At 62.9% G+C, this 24190-nt stretch overlaps 1 protein-coding gene across 1 annotated transcript in view; it reads right to left on the reverse strand.

Moving 5' to 3' along the window:
- The window catches only part of RYR1 (ryanodine receptor 1), a 92578-nt gene that overhangs the window by 44525 nt on the left and 23863 nt on the right, over positions 1–24190 (reverse strand). Inside the window, exons 27-52 of the mRNA XM_058822836.1 lie at positions 22707–22881; positions 22001–22209; positions 20199–20599; positions 19174–19300; positions 18170–18330; positions 16953–17118; positions 16773–16859; positions 16153–16379; positions 13463–14279; positions 13283–13348; positions 11733–11933; positions 10861–10972; positions 10219–10362; positions 9069–9342; positions 8265–8379; positions 8061–8193; positions 7248–7342; positions 6837–6972; positions 6031–6211; positions 4954–5065; positions 4739–4859; positions 4041–4210; positions 2895–3115; positions 1833–1923; positions 1609–1749; positions 772–935 (exon numbers count right to left, since the gene is read on the reverse strand). Of these exons, the coding sequence (XP_058678819.1) occupies positions 772–935; positions 1609–1749; positions 1833–1923; positions 2895–3115; positions 4041–4210; positions 4739–4859; positions 4954–5065; positions 6031–6211; positions 6837–6972; positions 7248–7342; positions 8061–8193; positions 8265–8379; positions 9069–9342; positions 10219–10362; positions 10861–10972; positions 11733–11933; positions 13283–13348; positions 13463–14279; positions 16153–16379; positions 16773–16859; positions 16953–17118; positions 18170–18330; positions 19174–19300; positions 20199–20599; positions 22001–22209; positions 22707–22881 (4847 nt within the window). The remainder of the gene's footprint in view (positions 1–771; positions 936–1608; positions 1750–1832; positions 1924–2894; positions 3116–4040; positions 4211–4738; positions 4860–4953; positions 5066–6030; positions 6212–6836; positions 6973–7247; positions 7343–8060; positions 8194–8264; positions 8380–9068; positions 9343–10218; positions 10363–10860; positions 10973–11732; positions 11934–13282; positions 13349–13462; positions 14280–16152; positions 16380–16772; positions 16860–16952; positions 17119–18169; positions 18331–19173; positions 19301–20198; positions 20600–22000; positions 22210–22706; positions 22882–24190) is intronic.

The following is a 24190-nucleotide window of genomic DNA, read 5'->3' on the forward strand; positions in this document are numbered from 1 at the left end:
GGGTCGGGGGGGGCATCGGGGTCAGGGGGGACAGCAGGGTCATGGGGGGACATGAGGATGAGGATGGATGAACCCCATGGGGGCCTGGATGGGGTTGGGGGGTCTGGGAGAGGATGGGGGTCTCCATGAGGATGAGGATGGATGGATTGGGGAGGGGTCTCCATGAGGATGAGGATGGATGGATTGGGGAGGGGTCTCCATGAGGATGAGGATGGATGGATTGGGGAGGGGTCTCCATGAGGATGAGGATGGATGGATTGGGGAGGGGTCTCCATGAGGATGAGGATGGATGGATTGGGGAGGGGTCTCCATGAGGATGAGGATGGATTGGGAAGGGGTCTCCATGAGGATGAGGATGGATTGGGGAGGGGTCTCCATGAGGATGAGGATGGATTGGGAAGGGGTCTCCATGAGGATGAGGATGGACAAATTGGGGATTTCTGGGTAAGGACAGATGGGGTTGGGGGGGGTCTCCAGGGGGATAAATGGGGTCGGGGGGTCTCCATGAGGATCTGGATGGGGCTGGGGGCTCTCCATGAGGATCTGGATGAGGATGGGTGGGTTTGGGGGGTCTCCATAAGGATCTGGATGGGGCTGGGGGCTCTCCATGCGGGTCTGGATGAGGATAGTTGGGGTTAGGAGATCTCCATGAGGATGTGGATGAGGATGGGTGGGTCTGGATGAAGATGGATGAGATCAAGAGGTCTCCATGAGCACAAACAGGGTCGGGGGGCTCCTGCTGGCACGGGGAGGGGTCTGTGGGAGCCCTACTTGAGGGTCTCGACGGGTTTGGGGTCGAAGTTGCCCTCAGCATCCACCGAGGCCTTCTTCTCGGTGCGGGACGAGTAGCTGGCGTCCACGTAGTCGGGCGGGAGCGCGCCGGCGATGGCGCAGAGACACGGCATGGCCAGCTTGTAGAGCTCGGCCTCGAACTTCTGCGGGGACAGGGGACACGGTGACACCGGGGCCACCACAGGAACTGGCGCCGTGATCCTTCAGTGTCATCGTCCCTGTGGCACCGGTGTCACCAGGGCCACCACAGGCACCAAACCCATGATCCCCCAGTGTCATCATCCCTGTGGCACCGGTGACACCAGTGCCATGTTCCTCCAGTGTCATCGTCCCCGTGGCACCAGTGTCACCAGCCCTGTGTCACCAGGGCCACCACAGGCACCGGTGCCGTGATCCTCCAGTGTCATCATCCCTGTGGCACCAGTGTCACCAGGGCCATGTTCCCCCTAATGTCACCATCCCCATGTCCACGTTCCCAGTGTCACCATCCTCATCTCCCCAGTGCTACCATCACCCCCATCCCCATGACCCCAATATCACCATCCCCATGTCCCCACTATGACCATCCCCATGTCCCCAATGTCACCACCCCATGTCCCCAGTGTCACCATCCCCATGTCCCCACTATGACCATCCCCATGTCCCCACTATGACCATCCCCATGCTCCCAGTGTCCCCAGTGTCCCCACATCCCCCTCACCCCCATTCCCATGTTCCCACCACCACCATACCCAGGTGTGTCCCTCAGGTGTGTCTCCCCAGGTGTCCCCCCACCAAGGTGTGTCCCCCAGGTGTATCACCACCCCGTGACCCCACCTTGTGCGCCAGGGAGTCGAAGATGCCCCAGAAGAGCTTCCGGGTGAGGTGCAGCTCCTCCTCGGAGCTGACGCCCATGTTGGGCCACCCGCTGGGCAGGCAGTAGTACCGCCAGCAGCGCTCGTAGTGGTTGGTCAGCAGCTGGGGGGACAGGGTGGTCACTCTGCGGTCACTCTGTGGTCACTCTGGGGGGGTCAGGGCACGGGGACACCCCCGGGGCTCACCTTGAGGGGCATCTTGGCGAACTCATTGAGGATGGGCACGTCGAAGACGAGGCGGCGCAGGAGGTGCTGCAGCATCGAGGGGCGGATGTACCTGGGGGGGGAAATGGGGGTCAGGGGGGTCTGGGGGTTCACCATAGACACTCGGTGGGGTCATGTTGGACCTCAGGAAGGGACACCATGATTGGCTGGCTGTGGGATTGGCTTGGCCATGGCAGTTGAGTTGACCAAGAGGGTTGGGTTGGCCTTGAGGTGGTTGGGTAGGCCATAGCAGTTGAGTTGGCCTTGGCGGCTGGGCTGACCATGGTGGTTGGGCTGACTATGGAGACTGAGTGGACCATGGTGGTTGGGCTGACCATGGCAGTTGGGTTGGCCATAAGAGTTGACTTGACTATGGTGGTTGGGTTGGCGATGAGAGTTGGGTTGACCAGGGGGGATGAGTTGACCATGGTGGTTGAGCTGACCATGGGGATTGGGTGGACCATGGCGGTTGGGTTGGCCATGGCAGTTGGGTTGGGCTGAGTTTACCACTGCAGTTGAGTTGACCATAGCAGTTGAGTTGGCCATCATGGTTGGGTTGGCCATGCCAGTTGGGTTGACCATGACTGTTGAGTTGGCCATGGCGGTTGGGTTCCCCACAAGAGTTGGGTTGACCAGGGGGGTTAAGTTGGCCATGGCGGTTGGGTTGATTGTGGTGGTTGGACTGGCCATGGTGGTTGGGTCGGCAATGAGAGTTTGGTTGATCATGGTGGTTGGGCTGACCATCAGGATTGGGTTGACCATGGCGGGTGGGTTGGGTTGGCCATGGTGGTTGGGTGGGGCATAGCAGTTGGGCTGGCCATGGCGGTTGGGTTCCCCACAAGAGTTGGGTTGACTAGGGGGATTGGGTTGGCCATGGCGGTTGGGTTGACCATGGGGATTAGATTGACCATGGCAGTTGAGTAGACCCTGGCCGTTGGGTTGACCTTGGCGGTTGGGTTCCCCACAAGAGTTGGGCTGCTTTTGGTGCCAGACGCCAACCCCCGGGGCCCACGGTGCCATTTTGGTGCCCGTTTGGGGTCCCACCTGCAGAGGGCCATGAGGCACTCCTCGATGGCGTCGCGCTGGGCCTTGGTGAGGGCGCGGCCGCGCGACAGGCGGTAGATGGTGTGCAGCATGGAGTCCACCATGATGGCGCGGTGCTCGGTGCCCGCGAAGAGCGGCGCGCACTTGGTGATGAGCGGCATCACCGCCAGGCACAGGTACCGGTTCAGCGCCAGCGCCATCTCCGTCGTGCTGAACGTGGCCTGGGGGGGACAAGGGGGGGTCACGGCGTGGGGACACACCCTGAGGGGACCTGGGGACAGGGGGCACAGGTGTCCCATGGGGGAGTTTGGGGATGTGTCCCATAGAGGAGATCAGGGGCTGAACGTGGCCTCCTGGGGGGGACATGGGGGGGTCACGGCATGGGGACACACCCTGAGGGGACATGGGGACACAGGTGTCCCATGGGGGAGTTTGGGGATGTGTCCCGTGGGGGAGATTTGGGGGTTCAGACAGGGAAGATTGGGGTGACCCCAAATGCATCCCATGGGGGGAATTTGGGGATGTCTCCAATAGAGGAGATTTGGGGGATCAAACAGGGAAGGTTGGGGTGACCCCAAAACCATCCCATAGAGGAGATTTGGGGGGTCAAACAGCGAAGATTTGGATGATCCCAAATCCATCCCACAGGGAATATTTGGGGGATCATATAGGGAAGATTTTGGATGACCCCAAATCCATCCCATGGGGGAGATTTGGGGGGTCAAACAGGGAAGATTGGGGTGACCCCAAATCCATCTCATAGGAGAGATTTGGGGGACCCCACACCTGTCCCATATGGAAGATCTGGGGGGTCAAACAATGAAGGTTGGGGTGACCCCAAATCCATCCTATGGAGGAAATCTGGGGGATCAAACAGGGAAGATTGGGGTGACCCCAAATCCATCTCATATGGAAGATTTGGGGGGTCAAAGAGGGAAGATTGGGGTATCCCAAATCCATCTCATAGGAGAGATTTGGGGGACTCCACATCCATCCCATAGGGAACATTTGGGGGATCCCAGACCCATCCCATAGGGAACATTTGGGGGATCCCAGACCCACAGGAGGGAACAGGGCCTGCTGCAGGCCCAATGAACCCTGCAGGGAGTTTTGGGGAGCCCCGGGGGGTTTTGGGGTGCCCCTCACCGTGTCCAGCGAGGCGGCCGCGCGCATGTCGGGCAGGAACCCCACTTCCAGCACGTGGAGCAGGAACTCCTGGTTCTGCACCCCATAAACGCGGTCCAGGAACAGCACCATGGGCGCCTTGTGCTCGGGGACGAAGCTGGCGGCCATGCGGGGCTCCACCACGTTCCCATCTGTGGGACCCCAAAACTCAGAGCACCCCAAAACTCCCCAAATAGCCCCAAACCCTAAAACAGCCCGAAATCCCCCAAATCCTGTGTCCCCAGAGCCCCCCAGCCCAGCTGGTGGCCATGAGGGGCTCTACCACGTTCCCATCTATGGGACCCCAAAATTTAGGGCACCCCAAAACTCCCCATACCCTAAAACAGCCCGAAATCCCCCAAATCCTGTGTCCCCAGAGCCCCCCAGCCTGGCTGGTGGCCATGAGGGGCTCTACCACGTTCCCATCTATGGGACCCCAAAATTCAGGGCACCCCAGAACTCCACAAATAGCTGCCAAGGCTGATGACCACCACCCCAGTCCCCACATTTTGGGGTGTCCCTCCTCCGAGGTTTGGGGACCCCACCCCACCTTTTCCCAGCGCCGGGATCTGCAGGGGGAGGCTGATGATCCCCACCAGATCCCCACATTTTGGGGTGTCCCCCACCCCAGTCCCCACATTTTGGGGTGTCCCTCCTCAGGTTTGGGGACCCCTCCCCACCTTTTCCCAGCGCCGGGATCTGCAGGGGGAGGCTGATGATCCCCACCAGGTCCTCGAGCGGGACGAGCGAGCGCAGGATGGCCCGGATCCGCAGGGCCTCCCCCTTCCCCGCCTGGATCAGCTGTGGGGGTCACACAGGGGGAGGGGGGGGTCACACTCCGAGTCCTGACCCCCCAGGACCCCCCTGAGTCCCCCCAAAGCCCCCAGGTCCGTACGTGCATCTCGGGGGCGCAGCGGCCCAGCAGGTCGATGAGGGCGGCGTAGAAGGACATGATGGCGTGGCCCAGGTGCACCCGGTTCTCCTCGGGGGGCTCCTCAGGCCCGAACCTGGGGGGAACGGGGGGTCTGAGGGGTCAAGGGGGTCACCATGGGGTCCCCCAGGCCATCCCAGTATTGTCATCTTCACCCCACCCCATTCCAGCCCATCCTCATCCTCCTGTTCATGCCTTGATGCCCTCTCTGTTCTGTCTTCAGCCTCACTTCACTTCTCGTTACGGACATCACATCACCATCCTCATCCTCACCCTCATCCTCATCCTCACCCCAACCCTATTCCTGATCCCAATTCCATTACCAACCCCACCCAATCCCATTTCCAGTCTCATTCCCATTCCCATTCTCAACCCCATCCAATCCCATTTCCAATCCCATTCCCACCCATTCCCGTTCCCCATTCCCAATCCCACCCAATCCCAATCCCATTCCCAACCCTATCCAATCCCAATCCCATTCCTTATTCCATTCCCAACCCCACCCAATCCCAACTCCAACCCCAATCCACTTCTGGTGCTCGTGGCCTCCTCTCCCTGTGGCCACTGGGCCTGTCACGGGTGGGGTCCCCATCTCAATCCCATTCCCATTCCCAACCCCATTCCCATTCCCAACCCCACTCAATCCCAATCCCAATCCCAACCCCAATCCCAATGCTCATGGCCTCCTCTCCCTGCGGCCGCTGGGCCCAGCCCGGGTGGGGTCCCCATACCAATCCCAATCCCATCCCAACCCCACTCAATCCCAACCCCAGTGTTCACGGTCTCCTCTCCCTGCGGCCGCTGGGCCCGCCCCCATGCAGGGTCCCCATCCCAATCCCAATCCCAATCCCAATCCCAATTCCATCCCAACCCCACCCATTCCCATTCCTATTCCCATTCCCCTCCCACTCCCAATCCCATCCAACCCCAATCCCACTCCCAGTGCTCACGGCCTCCTCTCCCTGCGGCCGCTGGGCCCGTCCCGGGCGGGGTCCCCATTCCAGTCCCAATCCCAACCCCAATCCCACTCCCAGTGCTCACGGCCTCCTCTCCCTGCGGCCGCTGGGCCCGTCCCGGGCGGGGTCCTGGGCGATGCTCAGGGCGTCCTGGATGGCGGCCAGCAGCCCCGAGCCGCCCTCGCCCCGCAGCGCCGGCCCGAAGCACTCGGGACGCCGGATCAGCAGCCGCACCACCACGTTGGCGTTCTCCTCCACGCTCTCCCCTGGGGAATGGGACCCCAAAAGTCACAGGGACACCCCAGAATTCCCAAAACACAAACCCTAAAAACCACTAAAACCCCTAAAACAGAGAGTCCCAGATCAGCAGCCGCACCACCACGTTGGCGTTCTCCTCCACACTCTCCCCTGGGGAATCAGACCCCAAAAGTCACAAGGACACCCCAGAATACCCAAAACACAAACCCCAAAAACCCCTAAAACAGTGAACCCTAAAACCCCCAAAACAGGGAACCCTAAAAGCCCTAAAACAGGGAACCCCAAAACCCCCAGCACAGGGAGTCCCAGAGAACCCAACGGAGAACCTCAAACTGGGTTCTCCTCCACGCTCTCCCCTGCAGGAACGGGACCCCACAACTCACAGGGACCCCTAAAAGGGACCCCCCAAAACACAGACCCACAGGAGGGGACAGGGGGACACCTGGGAGGTCCCATGAGGGGACACAGGGACACCTGAGGGACACCTGGGGGTCTCTCACCAGTGACAAAGATGGCAAAGCACAGGAAATCCAGACAGTGCTGCCATGAGGGGCATGGGGGTGACACAGGGACCCCCTTGAGGGGACCTGGGGACACCTGAGGGACACCTGGGGGCCCCCTGGGGTGTCTCACCGTTGACGAAGACGGCGAAGCGCAGGAAGTCCAGGTACTTCTCACCCCCGCAGGGGTTCCAGCCGATGTCGGGGTAACCCTTGGCCAGCAGCATGGGGCAGCTCTGCAGCCCACAGCTCGCCAGGTACGTCACCACCTGCCCCAGGGGACACCGGGGACATCAGGGGACACAGAGAGTTTTGGGGTACAGCAGCATGGGGCAGCTCTGCAGCCCACAGCTCGCCAGGTACGTCACCACCTGCCCCAGGGGACACCGGGGACATCAGGGGACATGGGGGGACATCAGGGGATACAGAGGGTTTTGGGGTACAGCAGCATGGGGCAGCTCTGCAGCCCACAGCTCGCCAGGTACGTCACCACCTGCCCCAGGGGACACCAGGGGACACAGAGGTGACACAGGGCTGTCCCCACCTTCTCCAGGTCCTGCTCCTTGAGGGCCAGTGCCAGCTCGTTGTTGTCGATGACGGAGGCGGCCGCCACGTCCAGGGGGGTGGAGCCCTGCATGCCTTGGGGACAATGGGGACAGGGAGGTCAGGGGACACTGGGGACAGAGACCCCTCCTCAAGGTGTGCTTGGGGACAATGGGGACAGGGAGGTCAGGGGACACTGGGGACAGAGACCCCTCCTCAAGGTGTGCTTGGGGACAATGGGGACAGAGAGGTCAGGGGACACCAGGGACAGAGATTCCCCCTCAAGGTGTCCTTGGGGACAACAGGGACAGAGAGGTCAGGGGACACCAGGGGACAGAGACCCCCCCCCCCCTCAAGGTGTGCTTGGGGACAACAGGGACAGAGTGGGGGGCAGAGACACCCCCCCCTCAAGGTGTCCTAAAGGACCCCCCAGGAGGACTGGAGGGGACACAAAGGGGACACAAAGGGGACACAGGAGGATCCCAGGAGGGTTTTGGGGATCTCAGGGGGATTTTGGGGTGTCTCACCCAGGCCGATGCCACTGTTCTCCAGCAGGTAGCCCAGGTGGGGGTGACAGGGACAGGACAGGGGAGGCACTGGGGACATGGGGGTGGCACTAGGGACATGGGAGGATCCCAGGAGGGTTTTGGGGATCTCAGGGGGGTTTTGGGGTGTCTCACCCAGGCCGATGCCGCTGTTCTCCAGTAGGTAGCCCAGGTGGGAGTGACACAGAGGGGACAGGGGATGGCAGGGAGGGGATGGGGGTGGCACTGGGGACACAGGGGGGTCCCAGAGGGGTTTTGGGGTGTCTCACCCAGGCCGATGCCGCTGTTCTCCAGCAGGTAGCCCAGGTGGTCAAACATGGAGCGCTGGTTCTGGCGGCTGATGCGGCAGAAGTAGCAGAGGAAGCGGCAGCAGTTGGTCACCATCTTGGGGAACCGGATCTCCTGGGGGGCACCGGGGGGTCAGGGCAGCTCCGGGGGGTCCCCAGGGGGGCACCCAAGGGTGGGGGGCTCACCTTGGACTCGCCACCGCCCAGCACGCTGACCATCACCTGCATCACCGTCTCGTGCATGCCCAGGGCCCGCATCAGGTTGGGGTGCTGGTAGAACACCTTGTTGTTCATGATGTTCCTGGGGGCCACAGATTCGGGGGTCAGGGAGGGGGTTATGGGGTGTTCAGGGGCAGATTTGGGGGGTTTGGGGGGTTCTCAGGGTGCCTGGATGGGGACACAGGGGGACACAGGAGGACAGAGAAGGACACAAAGAAGGACAGAGAGAGGACACAAGGGGACACAGGAGGACACGGGAACACAGGGAGGACACAGGGTGGACACAAAGAAGGACAGAGAGAGGACACAAGGGGACACAAAGAGGACCCACGGAGGACACAGGGTGACCCAGAGAGGACACAGGAGGACACAGAGAGGACCCAGGGTGACACAGAGAGGACACAGGGTGACACAAGGAGGACACAAGGGGACACAGGGCGACCCAGATGGGACAAGGAGGACACAAGGTGACCCAGACAGGACACAAGGGGACACAGGGTGACACAGAGAGGACCCAGGGTGACACAGAGAGGACACAGGGTGACACAAGGAGGACACAAGGTGACCCAGACAAGACACAAGGGGACACAGGGTGACACAGAGAGGACCCAGGGTGACACAGAGAGGACACAGGGTGACACAAGGAGGACACAAGGGGACTCAGGGTGACCCAGATGGGACACAGGAGGACACAAGGTGACCCAGACAAGACACAAGGGGACACAGGGTGACCCAGACAGGACGCAGGGTGACCCAGGGGCTCCCACGCACCCGATGCTCTGGATCATGAGGTTCTCCTCCTCGGGGCCCATCTGCACGATGAGCAGCGAGCGGATCTGGCCCAGGCACTCGAGCAGGGCCGTGGTGTCGGGCACCGAGGTGGCGCTGATGGCGTAGGCCTTGGGCAGCGCCCGGCCCAGCTCGCCCAGCGCGTCGTACTGCCGGTGCAGCAGGCTGAACATGGCCCGCACCAGCGCCGGGCTCTGGATGAACGACTCCTGCGCCCAGTGCACCATGGTCTGCGAGATCAGCTCCTGCAGCGTGCCTGGGGACATTGGGGACATTGGGGACACAGTGACCCAGTGCACCATGGTCTGCGAGATCAGCTCCTGCAGCGTGCCTGGGGACATTGGGGACATTGGGGACAATGGGGACACAGTGACCCAGTGCACCATGGTCTGAGAGATAGCTCCTGCAGCGTGCCTGGGGACATTGGGGACAATGGGGACATTGGGGACAATGGGGACAATGGGGACACAGTGACCCAGTGCACCATGGTCTGCGAGATCAGCTCCTGCAGCGTGCCTGGGGACATTGGGGACAAACAGGGACATTGGGGACAATGGGGACATTGGGGACACAGTGACCCAGTGCACCATGGTCTGAGAGATCAGCTCCTGCAGCGTGCCTGGGGATGGGGACATTGGGGACATTGGGGACAATGGGGACATTGGGGGTATCAGGGACATTGGGGACACAATGATTCCTGTGCCCAGTGCACCATGGTCTGAGAGATAAGCTCCTGCAGCGTGCCTGGGGACACTGGGGACAATGGGTACATTGGGGACAGCAGGGACATTGGGGGTATCGGGGACAATGGGGACACTGGGGACACAGTGACTCCCATGCCCATGGTCTGCCAGATGAGCTCCTGCAGCGTTGCCACCTTGGGGACATCTTGGCCAGCACCTTGGGGACAGGTTGGCTGTATCCTGGTGGCATCTTGGTTGGCACCTTGGGGACACCTTGGCCAACTCCTTGGGGACACCTTGTGTGTCACCTTGAGGACACCTTGGCCAACTCCTTGAGGACACCCTGACCAACTCCTTGGTGACACCTCGTGTGTCACCCCAATGCCACCTCGGCCATGTCCCAGACCCAGTCGAGTGTCCCTGTCCCCACCCCCCTGTCCCCTCCTCACTGGGCACCGGGGGCTCCTCGGGGGGCGTCTCTTCCTCCTTGGGGGGGCCCCGGACCCCCACCACCTTCTGCACCAGCCCCAGCAGCCGCTGCCGCAGCGACGTCTCCTCCTCCTCCTCCTCTTCCTCCTCCGTCAGCTCGATGCCTGGGGAACATGGGGGGGGTCACAGGGGTGTCCCTTTGTCCCCATGTCCCCAAGGAGGGGGCTCAGGATCCATGGATGGAGTCCCTGTGTTCCCGGGGGTCTCTGGGGTCCCAAAATGGGGGTCCCAGTTCCAGTGGGGAGATCCCAGTTCAACTGGGGGTGTCCCCACACCCTGGGGGTGTCCCCAAGCCCAGGGGTTTGTCCCCAAGCCCAGAGGGTGTCCCCAAGCCCAGGGGTTTGTCCCCAAACCCAGGAGGGTGTCCCCAAGCCCAGGGGTTTGTCCCCACACCCCAGAGGGGTTGTCCCCAAGCCCAGGGGGGTGTCCCCAAGCCCAGGGGGTGTCCCCAAACCTCTGGATATTGTCCCCAAGCCCAGGGGATTGTCCCCAAGCCCAGAGGGTGTCCCCACACCCCAGAGGGGTTGTCTCCAAGCCCAGAGGAGTGTCCCCAAGCCCAGGGGGTGTCCCCAGGCCCAGGGGGTGTCCCTTTCCCCCCTCACCGCAGTGGGCCAGCAGGTCATTGTGGAAGTCCAGCAGCTCGTCCCGGATGTCCCCGGGCACGGGACACTCCTCATCCTCAGCCCCTCCCTTGTACTGCATCAGCATGTTGATCTGGGGACACGGGGACACAGGGGGACACCAGGTCACGGGGCCATCCCTGTACATCCCCTCCCTGTGTGCCCCACATGTCCCCACCAAATTTCCCCGTTCCCACAGTTCCCTCACATGTCCCCATGCACATCCCAGCCAAGGCCATGTCCCCAGCAGTGTCCCCAAGGTGTCCCCATGCACATCCCCGTTCTCCCACCCTAAGCTGTGTCCCCACGCTGTCCCTGCAGTGTCCCCATGCCACCCCCATCCTGTCCCCCCGTCCCTGCTCTGCTCCCATTCTGTCCCCACTCTGCTCCAATTCTGTCCCCATTTTGTCCCTGCTCTGTCCCCGCTCTGTCCTCATCCTGTCCTCACCTTGTCCTTGCTCTGCCCCTACTCCGTCCCTGCTCTGTCTCCACCCTGTCCCCATTCTGCCCTCACTCTGTGCCCCCTCTGTCCCCCCTGTCCCCATGCTGTCCCTGCAGTGTCCCCCACTCTGTCCTCACTCTGTTCCCGCCCTGTCCCCACTCTGCCCTCACTCTGTGCCCCCTCTGTCCCCACGCTGTCCCTGCAGTGTCCCCACCCTGTCCCCACTCTGCCCTCACTCTGTCCCCACATCGTCCCCACACTGTCCCCACTCTGCCCCCATCCTACCCTCACTCTGTCCCCACACTGTCCCCACTCTGTCTCCATCCTGTCCCTGCAGTGTCACCACTCTGTCCCCATTCTGCCCTCACTCTGTCCCCACGCTGTCCCTACTCTGTCCCCGCGCTGTCCCCACCTGTTCCTGCGGGGGCGAGCGGAACTCGCGGGTGCGCCGGGCGGTCTCTGCCGCTGACATGGTCAGGGCGCGCATGAGGCGCCCGTAGCGGCGCCGCTGGTCCCGCTGCAGCCGCTGCACGTGGCGCTCCGAGAACGCCACGATGGCCTCGACGCGGTGCTGCAGCTCCCGCTCGCACAGGTGCTGCAGCAGGTGGCACATCTGCGGGGACACGGGGACATCAGGGACATGGGGGACACGGGGACATCGGGGACATTGGGGACACAGGGTGCTGCAGCTCCCACTCGCACAGGTGCTGCAGCAGGTGGCGCATCTGCGGGGACACGGGGACATCAGGGACATGGGGGACACGGGGACATCGGGGACATCGAAGACATCAGGGACATTGGGGACACGGGGACACTGGGGACACAGGGTGCTGCAGCTCCCGCTCGCACAGGTGCTGCAGCAGGTGGCACATCTGCGGGGACACGGGGACATCAGGGACAGTGGGGACATTGGGGACACAGGGTGCTGCAGCTCCCACTCGCACAGGTGCTGCAGCAGGTGGCACATCTGCGGGGACACCAGGGACATGGGGGACATCAGGGACAGTGGGGACATTGGGGACACAGGGTGCTGCAGCTCCCACTCGCACAGGTGCTGCAGCAGGTGGCGCATCTGCGGGGACACGGGGACATTGGGGACATGGGGACATCAGGGACATTGGGGACACAGGGTGCTGCAGCTCCCGCTCGCACAGGTGCTGCAGCAGGTGGCACATCTGCGGGGACACAGGGACATCAGGGACATTGGGGACATTGGGGACACGGGGACCTCCACCTGGTGCTGCAGCAGGTGGCACATCTGCAGGGACACAGGGACACTGGGGACATTGGGGACATCAGGGACATTGGGGACACAGGGTGCTGCAGCTCCCGCTCGCACAGGTGCTGCAGCAGGTGGCACATTTGTGGGGACATGGGGACATCAGGGGATGTCAGGGACATGGGGGACATCAGGGATATGGGCATGTCAGGGACATTGGGGCATTGGGGACATTGGGGACACAGGGACCTCCACGCGGTGCTGCAGCTCCCGCTCACACAGGTGCTGCAGCAGGTGGCACATATGCGGGGACACAGGGACATCAGGACATTGGGGACATTGGGGACATCAGGGATATGGGCATGTCAGGGACGTTGGGGACATTGGGGACATTGGGGACACAGGGACCTCCACACAGTGCCACAGTTCCTGCTTGCACAGGTGCTGCAGCAGGTGGCACATCTGCGGGGACACGGGGACATCGGGGACACAGGGACATTAGGGACATGAGGGGACCTGGGGGACATCAGGGATGTCAGGAACATCAGGGACATGGGGACATCAGGGATATGGGGGTCACTGGGGACACCATGGCGATGGGGACCCCAGGACATCACTGGGGCAGGCACCCTGGGGAGGGGACAAGGACACCAGGAAGGAGAGCCCAGGCAGGGGACATGAGGTGGACACAGAGAGGGGACAGCGAGGGGACACAAACCCCCCATCCCTGTCCCCTCCCTCACCTGCAGCTTGACCGACTCCGGCAGCTTCATCTGCAGCAGCCCCTCCTCCAGCTCTTCCTCTTCCTCCTTCTCCTCCTCCTGCACCTCCCCAGCCTCAATGGCCTTCGTCCTCCTGGCCTCCTCCTCATCCTCCTCCTCCGCCTGCAGCTCTCCAGCCTCGATGGCCTTCCTCCTCCTCACTCCCTCCTCCTCCTCTTCCTCCTCCTCCTCCTCTTCTTCCTCCAGCTCTCCAGCCTCCACGGCCTTTTTCCTCCTCGCTTCCTCATCCTCCTCCTCCTCCTCGCCAGCCTCGATGGCCTTCACCCCCTCCTCCTCCTCCTCCTCTCCTTCCTCCCGCCGTCCCTCGCCGAACACGCGGGGCTCGATCATGCGCAGCACTCGCCGCACGTCGTCGTCGCCCAGCGCTCCCACGGCCAGCAGCGCCGACACCAGTTTGAGCACCGGCACCAGCTGGAACTCCACGCTGCCCCCCACGGGGTCCCGGGCGTGGGGACCCCCTCCGGCCACGGCCTCGGCCAGCATGCGCATGGCCTTGGCCCCCAGCTCGTCCAGCGGGATGGCCGGGCTGAGCGGCGCCCGCCCTCCGCCGCCCCCGGCCCGGATAAAGCACGGCTCCGAGAAATGGGGCTGGGGTCTCAAGCAGGCGCTGGGCCCCACGCCAGGGGGTCCCGGGCAGCGGCCTCCGTCGGGGAAGAGCGCGATGGCGCGCGTGGCCTCGGTGATGGGCACGATGAACTCGGCGCTCATGGAGGAGCGGGCGCGCTGCGCCGCGTCCAGGTGCATGGCCAGCAGCAGGTCGTAGTAGCCGGCGCGCAGGGGTCCCGGCAGCTCGGGGCTCTCGATGGCGAAGAGCAGCTGGGCCTGGTCCACGTGGCTGCACAGCGCGTGCGCCACGCGGTTGTTGCCCAGCGCGCACACGGCGCAGTAGAGGCGCAGCGTGTGGCACTGGAACTGCAGCAGGTCCTCGCGCTCCCACAGCTCCAGGATGTCGATGCACCTGGGGGGGACATGGGGGTTGGGGTGGGGGGCACACGGGGCGGGAGCCCTGGGAGGACGGGGTATGGGGAGACACAGAGTAGGGCCCCTAGGGGGGTGGGGAATGGGGGGACACAGGGTGGGACCCTTGGGGGGTGGGGAATGGGGGGACACAGGGTGGGGAATGGGGGGACACAGGGTGGGACCCTTGGGGGGACAGGGGAATGGTGGGATATGGGGTGGGACCCTTGGGGGGACAGGGGAATGGGGAGATATGGGGTGGGACCCTTGGGGGGACAGGGGAATGGGGAGATATGGGGTGGGACCCTTGGGGGGACAGGGGAATGGGGGAACACAGGGGTGGGACCCCTAGGGGGGTGGGGAATGGGGGGACACAGGGTGGGACCCTTGGGGGGACACAGGGTGGGGAATGGTGGGATATGGGGTGGGACCCTTGGGGGGACAGGGGAATGGGGGAACACAGGGGTGGGACCCTTGGGGGGACAGGGGAATGGGGGAACACAGGGGTGGGACCCTTGGGGGGACAGGGGAATGGGGGAACACAGGGTGGGACCCCTAGGGGGGTGGGGAATGGGGGAACACGGGGTGGGACCCCTAGGGGGGTGGGGAATGGGGGGAAAGGGAATGGGGACATGGGGTGGGACCCCTGGGATGAGACCCCAAGCTCTCCTGGAGATGAAACCCCAAGTTCTCCTGGGGATGGCACTTTTGGGGTGAGACCCCAAGGTCTCCTAAGGATGGGACCCTGGGGATGAGACCCCACAATCTCCTGGGGATGGCACTTTTGAGGTGAGACCTCAAGGTCTCCTGGAGATGAGACCCTTGGGATGGGGACCCCAAGGTCTCCCACGGCTGGGACCCCGGGGGATGGGACCCCAGGGGACAGGACCCCGTGTCCCCCTCAGATGGAACCCCAAGGTCTCCTGGGGATGGCACTTTTGGGATGGGACCCCATGATCTCCTGGGGATGACACTTTTGGGGTGAGATCCCAAGGTCTCCTGGGGATGAGATCCCAAGGTCTCCTGGGGCTGGGACTTTTGGGATGGGACCCCATGATCTCCTGGGGCTGGGATTTTTGGGATGGACCCCATGATCTCCTGGGGCTGGGATTTTTGGGATGGGACCCCATGATCTCCTGGGGCTGGGATTTTTGGGATGGACCCCATGATCTCCTGGGGCTGGGATTTTTGGGATGGGACCCCATGATCTCCTGGGGCTGGGATTTTTGGGATGGACCCCATGATCTCCTGGGGCTGGGATTTTTGGGATGGACCCCACAGTCTCCTGGGGACGACACTTTTAGGGTCAGACCCCAAGGTGTCCTGGGGCTGGGACGCCATGGGACAGAACCCCACGAGGCTGGGTGTCCCTGGGGGTGTCCCTGGGGGTGTCCCTGAGGGATGTCCCCACCTGTCCTCCTCGGGGATGTGCAAAAACCCCCCCAGACCATGGACCCCTCCCCTATTTAACCTCCACACCATGGGGCAGCTGCTGTGCTTGATCTTGGGGGGAAAAAGGGGATGAGACCCCCAAACCTCCCCCAAAATACCCCCAGACCATGGGACAGTTGCCCTATTTGGAGTCCAATTTGGGGTCCCATTTGGGATTTCTTTGGGATCCCATTTAGGAGCGCCATTTGGTGTCCCTGAGGGGTGTCCCTGAGGGATGTCCCCACCTGTCCTCCTCGGGGATGTGCAAAAACCCCCCCAGACCATGGACCCCTCCCCTATTTAACCTCCAGACCATGGGGCAGTTGCCCTATTTGGGGTTCAATTTGGGGTCCCATTTGGGATTTCTTTGGGGTCCCATTTGGTGTCCCTGAGGGGTGTCCCTGGATGTCCCTGGGGTGTCCCTGAGGGATGTCCCCACGCACCTGTCCTCCTCGGGGATGTGCAGGGCCATCATCTGCAGGGGCTCGGAGCACTCCACGGCCCAGCCCTGGCGCTCGCCCAGCCGGGCGCTCTCCACGGCCAGGTACTCGGTGGGCATGCGGCTCCAGGTGACCGGGGTCAGGTGCTGGATCACCAGCCTGGGCGGGCACTGCGGCGCCGGGTTCTGCCTCTCGCTGCTGAACATGGCCGCCGAGATGGGCATGATGTTCTGGGGGGGACACGGGGGCGTCAGGGGGACCCTCGGCACCCAGATCCTCTGGGGTCGCCCTGCAGAGCCCAAAGATCGGCCCCAGAGCTCTCCTTGTTCCACCTGGCAGCTCCTGAATCGCCTCACCAGTGCTCCCAGTTGTCCCCCAGTCCCTTCCCATCCTCAACAACTGCCCCCCCCCAGAACGATGACCTTGGGGTCTGGGGGGGATTTGGATTTTGGGGGATTTTGGGGGGGTCTCAGGGGTCTTGTACTGTGATTTTGTTCATGATGACCTTGGGGCTTGGGGGTTTTGGAGTGCAGAGGTGGTCTCAGGAGGTTTTGTGGGGTTTTTGGGGGGGTCTCGGGGCTCTCATCCCCCACCACCCACCTGCTGGGGGTCCCATTCCTCACCTTGAGCTTGCCCAGCTCAAACTGGAGCACATTTTGGGTGGTGGGCTGCACGAACACCGCCGGGAACAGTTTGGTGTTGGGCTCCACCTGTGGGCACCACGCTGCTGTGAGACCCCCGGGGTGGGCTTGGACCCCCAAACCTCACCTGGGGAGGGGTTCAGGGGAGGGGTCCCAGCTCACCTGGAAGAAGGTGTTGATCTCTTTGCCGTTGGCCGTGAAGGTCATGAGCCCCGTGGCCAGGTCCACCAGGCAGCCGATGACCAGGTCAGTGTGGGACACCCTGGCCTGCTGTGTGGGGGTCGCAAACTCCCCCCCCCACACCATGTAGCAGTTGCTGCGCTTGATGCTGGGGGGAAAAAGGGGGGTGAGACCCCCCAAAATACTCCAACCCCCCCCAAAATATCCCAAAACCTCCCCAAAATAACCCCAGACCATGCAGCAGTTGCTGCACTTGATGCTGGGGGTAAAAGGGGGATGAGACCCCCCAAAATAACCCCAGACCATGGGGCAGTTGCTACGCTTGATGCTGGGGGAGAAAAAGGGGGTGAGACCCCCAAAAAATCCCCCCAAAATACACCAAAACCCCCTCAAAATACCCCCACACCATGTAGCAGTTGCTGCACTTGATGCTGGGGGAGAAAAATGGGGTGAGACCCCCTCAAAACCCCCCCAAAACCTCTCCAAAATAGCCCCACACCATGGGGCAGTTGCTACGCTTGATGCTGGGGGGGAAAAGGGGATGAGATCCTCAAAACCCCCCCAAAATACCCCCAAGACCATGGACCTCTCCCCTGTTTAACCCCCACACCATGGGGCAGTTGCTGCGCTTGATGCTAAGGGGGAAAAAAGGGGTGAGAACCCCCCAGAAATACCTCCAAACCATGGGGCAGCTGCCCCGTTAGGGGTCCCATTTTGGGATCTCTCTGGGGTCCCATTTGGGGGTCCAATTTCAGAGTCCTGTTTGGGGTCTCTTTGGAATTATTTAAATCCTTTGGAATCCTATTTGGAATCCATTTGGGAGTCCCATTTAGGGTCCCTCTGGGATCCCATTTGGGGTCCCTCTGGGATCCTGTTTGGGGGTCCCATTTGGGGTCCCATTTAGGATCTTGTTTAAGGGTCCCTTTTGGGGTCTCTTTGGGGTCCCTTGGTCTCTTAGGAGTCTCTTTGGGATCCCACCTGGCATCCTGTTTGGGAATCCCCTTTTGGGGTCTCTTTGTGATCCCATTTGGGGTCTCTTTGGGATCCAGTTCAGGGTCCCGTTTAGGGGTCCCTTTTGGGGTCTTGTTAGGGTCCTATTTGGGATGCAATTTGGGATCCCTTTGGGATCGCATCTGGGGACCCTTTTAAGGTCCCATTTGGGGTCTCTCTGGCGTTTTTTTGGGGTCCCCGTGGGGTACCTGTCGTGCACGTTGCCGCGGTCGTCGCCCATGGTGACGGTGACGCTGCGCACGCGGCTCAGCTCGAAATCGGGGTCGTGCTGGTGGAAATGGGGGGTGACCCAGCCCACCCAGGCACTGCCCGGCTCCTGGCCCGCAAACAGCCGCACCGAGTAATAGTACTGGGGACAAGGGACAGGGTCAGGGACAGACATGGGGACATGGGGACAAGGGACAGGGTCAGGGACAGACACGGGGACATGGGGACAGGGACAGGTGACCCAGCCCACCCAGGCACTGCCCGGCTCCTGGCCCGCAAACAGCCGCACCGAGTAATAGTACTGGGGACAAGGGACAGGGTCAGGGACAGCCACGGGGACATGGGGACAAGGGACAGGGTCAGGGACAGACACGGGGACATGGGGACAGGGACAGGTGACCCAGCCCACCCAGGCACTGCCCGGCTCCTGGCCCGCAAACAGCCGCACCGAGTAATAGTACTGGGGACAAGGGACAGGGTCAGGGACAGACATGGGGACATGGGGACAGGGACAGGTGACCCAGCCCACCCAGGCACTGCCCCACAAACAGCCGCACCGAGTAATAGTACTGGGGACAAGGGACAGGGTCAGGGACAGACATGGGGACAGGGACAGCCACAGGGACATGGGAACAGGGACAGGTGACCCAGCCCACCCAGGCACTGCCCCACAAACAGCTGCCCCAAGTAGTAGTACTGGGGACAAGGGACATGGGGACAGTGTCAGGGACATGGGGACAGTGTCAGGGACAGCCACAGGGTCAGGGGACATGGGGACAGGGTGTTTTGGGGGGATCTCAGGGGTCCCATACTGTGGTGGTGTTCATGATGACCACGGGGTCTGGGGGATTTGGGGTTTTTGGGGAGGTTTTTGGGGATATTTTGGGTGTTTTTGGGGTCCATACCGTGGTGGTGTTCATGATGACCTCGGGGGCTGGGGGATTTGGGGTTTTTGGGGGTATTTTGGTGTTTTTGGGGTCCATACCGTCGTGGTGTTCATGATGACCTCGGGGTCGTCGCGCTCGTCGGGCACCACGTCCTCCTCCAGCCTGGGCACGGGAGGGGGCGCGGGGGGGGGCGCGAACGGCGTCTTCCGGCCCTTGAACAGGAACCTGGGGGGCACCGGGGGGGTCACCCCGTTCTGGGGACCCGCAGGGACCCCCAAAGACCCCCAGGGAACCCCCCCAACAACACCCCTTAACTGCCAGACTGGGGATGCTCAGGGACCCCCCAGGGATGGGTGTCACCCCCTTTTGGGGACCCTCAGGAATTGGGGACACCCTAGCCATGGCTGTCACCCCCTTTTGGGGACCCTCAGGGTTATTGGGGACACCCTAGCCATGGCTGCCACCCCCTTTTGGGGACTCTCAGTGATTGGGGACCCCCTAGGGATGAGTTTCACCCCCTTTTGCTGCCCCCCAACTCCCCTGGTACACCTCAGGAATATCGGGGACCCCCTTTTGCTGCCCCCCAGCAATATTGGGGACCCCCCTTTTGCTGCCCCCCAGGAATACTGGGGATCCCAACAATAGCTGCCACCTCGTTTTGCTGCCCCCCACTCCCTTTTGCTAGTCCCCCTGGTACCCCTCAGGAATATCGGGGACCCCCTTTTGCTGCTCCGCACCCCCTTTTGGTACCCCTCAGCAATATTGGGGACCCCCCGTTTGCTACCCCCCATCCTTTTACTGCCCCCCAGCAATATTGGGGGCCCCCTTTGCTTCTCCCCACCCCTTTTTGGTACCCCCCAAGAATACTGGGAACCCCCCTTTTTTTGCCCCCCATCCCACCCACCCCCTTTTGCTGCCCCTCAGGGTTATTGGGGGACACCCCAGCAGCGGCTGTCACCCCTTTTTGGGGACCCTCAGGAATTGGGGATCCCCAAGCTGTGACTGCCACCCCCTTTTTCTGCCCCCTAGCCCTCCCACCCCCCTTTTGCAGCCCCCCAGCAATATTGGGGACCCCCCCTTTTGCAGCCCCCCAGCAATATTGGGGACCCCCCACCCCGCTCACCCCCTCCTGGTCTTGCTCTTCTCGGTGGTCGCGTCCTTCTCGTTCTCTCCCCGCGGCGGCTCCCGGGACGCGGCACCGGCAGCACCGGCAGCAGCCCCGGGCGCCGCCCCCGGCGCTCCCTTCTCGGTTCCCTCGTCCCCCTCGGCGCTGCGGGGCCCGGCCGAGCGCCGCAGCCGCTCGAACTCGGACAGCGGCTCCGCGCTCGCCTCCTCGGGGGGCTCCGGAGGCGGCGCCTGCGGCAGCGGCGTGGCGCCGGGCGTGCAGCGGAACGTGCCGTGGAACTGCACCGGCAGGCTCAGCCGCAGGAACAGCAGCTCCGGCGGGGCCGCGGGCGTCCCGGAGCTGCGGTGCGACAGGCGGAGGCACGGAGGGGTGTCCACGGTGCCGTCCAGGCGGGTCACCTGCGGGGACAGCCGAGGGGGTGGCACCGCGGGGATCGCGGGGATGGTGGGACGCGGTTTGGGGGATATTTCACTCTGTTTTGGGGCTCCTCCCCTTGTTCTGGGGGCGTTTAATCTCATTTTGGGGATAGTCAGAGATGGGGAATCCCCTAGGGAAGGATGTCACCCTGTTTTGGGGACACTTCTCCCCGTTCTGGGGACACTTCACCCTGTTTGGGGGTGCTTCACCTCATTTTAGGGACACTTAGGGACAGGGAACCCCTTGGGGATAGGTGGGACCCAGTTTTGGGGGAACTTCACCTCGTTTTGGGGATGCTTCACCCAGTTTTAGGGACACTTCAGGGACAGGAAACCCCCCAGGGATGGGTGGGACCCGGTTTTGGGGATATTTCACCCTGTTTGGGACACTTCATTTTGGGAACGCTTCACCTCATTCTGGGGACACTAAGACATGAGGAATTCCCTAGGGGTGGCTGCCACAGCATTTTGGGGACACTTCACCCCACTTTGGGGACGCTTCACCCTGTTTTGGGGACACCCAGAAATGGGGAATCCCCTTGGGATGGGAATTCCCACCCATTTTGGGGACATTTGGGGACTTTCAGGGACCCCCTTAATACCCTGAATGCCCCTCGGAGACCCCAAATCCCCCCAAAACCCCCCCAAAATCCCCCTCACCTCGAGCTGGGGATGGTCAGGGGGCACAGGGATGGAACCAGGGCGATGGGGATCCCCAATTCCCCAGTGACCCTAAATATCCCTCAGAGACCCCAAATCCCCCCAGAGACCCCAAAACCTCCCAAATTCCCCCTCACCTCGAGCTGGGGGTGCTCGGGGGCCACTGGGATGAACTGGGGCAGGCTGTGGCTGAACCACAGGGTGATGGGGACCCCAAACCCCCCTCAGAGACCCCAAACCCCCCCAGAGACCCCAAATCCCCCCAAATTCCCCCAGAGACCCCTGCCCAGCCCTCACCTCGAGCTGGGGATGGTGATGGTCGGGGGGCACTGGGATGAACTGGGGCAGGCTGTGCCTGAACCAGAGGGCGATGGGGACCCCAAACCCCCCACAGAGACCCCAAAGCCCCCAGAGACCCCAAATCCCCCCAAATTCCCCCAGAGACGCCTGCCCAGCCCCCACCTCGAGCTGGGGGTGCTCGGGGGCCACTGGGATGAACTGGGGCAGGCTGTGCCTGAACCACAGGGCGATGGGGACCCCAAACCCACCCCAAACCCCCCTCACCTCGAGCTGGGGGTGGTCGGGGGGCACTGGGATGAACTGGGGCAGGCTGTGGCTGAACCAGAGGGCGATGGGGATCCCCAATTCCCCAGTGACCCTAAATCTCCCTCAGAGACCCCAAATCCCCCCAGAGACCCCAAAACCTCCCAAATTCCCCCTCACCTCGAGCTGGGGGTGCTCGGGGGGCACTGGGATGAACTGGGGCAGGCTGTGGCTGAACCACAGGGCGATTGGCCGTTTCATGTTGATGGCAAAGGGCTCGTAGCCCTCCTGGAGGCCGCAGATGCCGAAGTAGCGCAGGGTGCCAACGTCCTGGCCCAGGTTCAGGTGCCCCTCCTGGCCCAGCCCCAGGCTGCACACGGGCACAAAGCCTGGGGGGGCACGGGGGGGTCAGCAATGAGACCCCAGACCCACCCCAGAGCCCCCAGACTCATTCCTGGAGCACCCAGATCCACCCCAGACCCATTCCTGGTTCCCCCAGACCCATTTTCTGAAGCCCCTAGATCCATCCCAGAGCCCCCAGACCCATTCCTGGATCCCCCAGACCCCTTTCTGCTGCCTCCACACCCATTCCTGGTACCCCCAGACCCATTTCTGCTGCCCCCAGACCCATCCCTGAACCCCCAGACCCATCCCTGGTGCCCTGAGACCCATTCCTGATGCCCCCAGACCCCTTTCTGCTGCCTCCACACCCATTCCTGGTTCCCCCAGACCCCTTCCTGAATCCCCCTGACCCATTCTTGTTGCCCCAGACCCATCCCTGGTACCCCCAGACACCCACCCAGAGCCCCCAGCCCCACTCCCCCTCCTCCCCCAGCCCCAGGTGACACCGCGGGGCTGTCACCAATCCCGGTGTCGCCCCTCTCACCGTCGGCCACCTCAAAGTCCCTGAAGGCCACCTCGGAGCCGCCGTCCCCGATCAGCACCTCCCCGTTGAGGGTGAAGCTCATGTGGCACTCGCCCAGGTCGATGAGGCAGCCCACGACGTCCCCGGCCTGCCAGGGGCGCCCGAAGGACTCGCCACCGACGTGCCACCGCTGGGCCTGGGGACATTGGGGACACCGGGGACACCAGGGGGTCACCAGGGACACTGGGGACACCGGGGACACCAGGGGTCACAGGGACCCACGACGTCCCGGGCCTGCCAGGGGCGCCCGGAGGACTCGCCACCGACGTGCCACCGCTGGGCCTGGGGACATTGGGGACACCAGAGTCACACAGGGGACACCAGGGACATCAGGGGGTCACAATGTCCCCAGCCTGCCAGGGGTGGCCAAAGGACTTGCCCCCCACGTGCCACCACTGGGCCTGGGGACATTGGGGACACCAGGGAGTCACAGGGACATCGGGGACACCAGGGGTCACAGGGACCCATGACGTCCCCGGCCTGCCAGGGGCGCCCAAAGGACTCGCCACCGACGTGCCACCGCTGGGCCTGGGGACACCGGGGACACCAGGGGGTCACAGAAGGTGACAGTGGGACCCAGGGGGACTCTGGGGGTCCCCGAGTGTCCCATGCTGGTTCTGCATGTCCCCATGTGTGTCCCTATGTGTCCCTGAGTGTTCCTGCAGGTCCCCAAGTGTCGCCATGTGTCCCCCCGTGTCCCCACGTGTCCCTGAGTGTCCCTGTCTCCACATGTCCCTGTGTCCCAAGCAGGTTCTGTGTGTCTGCAAGTGTCCCCTCATGTCCCCACGTATCCCAGAGTGTGCCTCCATGTCACCAGGTGTCACCATATGTCCCAAACAGGCTCTGGGTGTCCCTGAGTGTCCCCCCGTGTCCCTCCAAGTCCCTGCATGTCCCCACATGTCCCCACGTGTCCCTGAGTGTCCCCACATGACCCTGCCTGTCCCTGGGTGTCCCCCGTGTCCCTCATGTCCCCAGCAGGCTCCGCATGTCCCCTGTGTCCCTGAGTGTCCCCCCCCATGTCACAGGTAGGTTCTGTGTGTCCCCACATGTCCCTGCCTGTCCCCCATGTCCCCAGGCTCACCCGGTGCCCGTTGAAGACGAAGGCCATGGCATCTCCCTGGCTGTCCCTACGTGTCCCTGCCTGTCCCCCCATGTCCCCTGTGTCCCTTCAGTGTGTCCCCAGGCTCACCCGGTGCCCGTTGAAGACGAAGGCCATGGCATCTCCCTGGCTGTCCCTGCCTGTCCCCCCATGTCCCCTCTGTCCCCTCAGTGTGTCCCCAGGCTCACCCAGTGCCTGTTGAAGACGAAGGCCATGGCATCTCCCTGGCTGTCCCCGCCTGTCCCTACGTGTCCCCACGTGTCCCCTGTGTCCCCTCAGTGTGTCCCCAGGCTCACCCGGTGCCCATTGAAGACGAAGGCCATGGCATCTCCCTGCCTGTCCCTAC

The sequence above is a fragment of the Ammospiza caudacuta genome, chromosome 35 (assembly GCF_027887145.1).
Source record: "Ammospiza caudacuta isolate bAmmCau1 chromosome 35, bAmmCau1.pri, whole genome shotgun sequence".
Taxonomy (NCBI): domain Eukaryota; kingdom Metazoa; phylum Chordata; class Aves; order Passeriformes; family Passerellidae; genus Ammospiza; species Ammospiza caudacuta.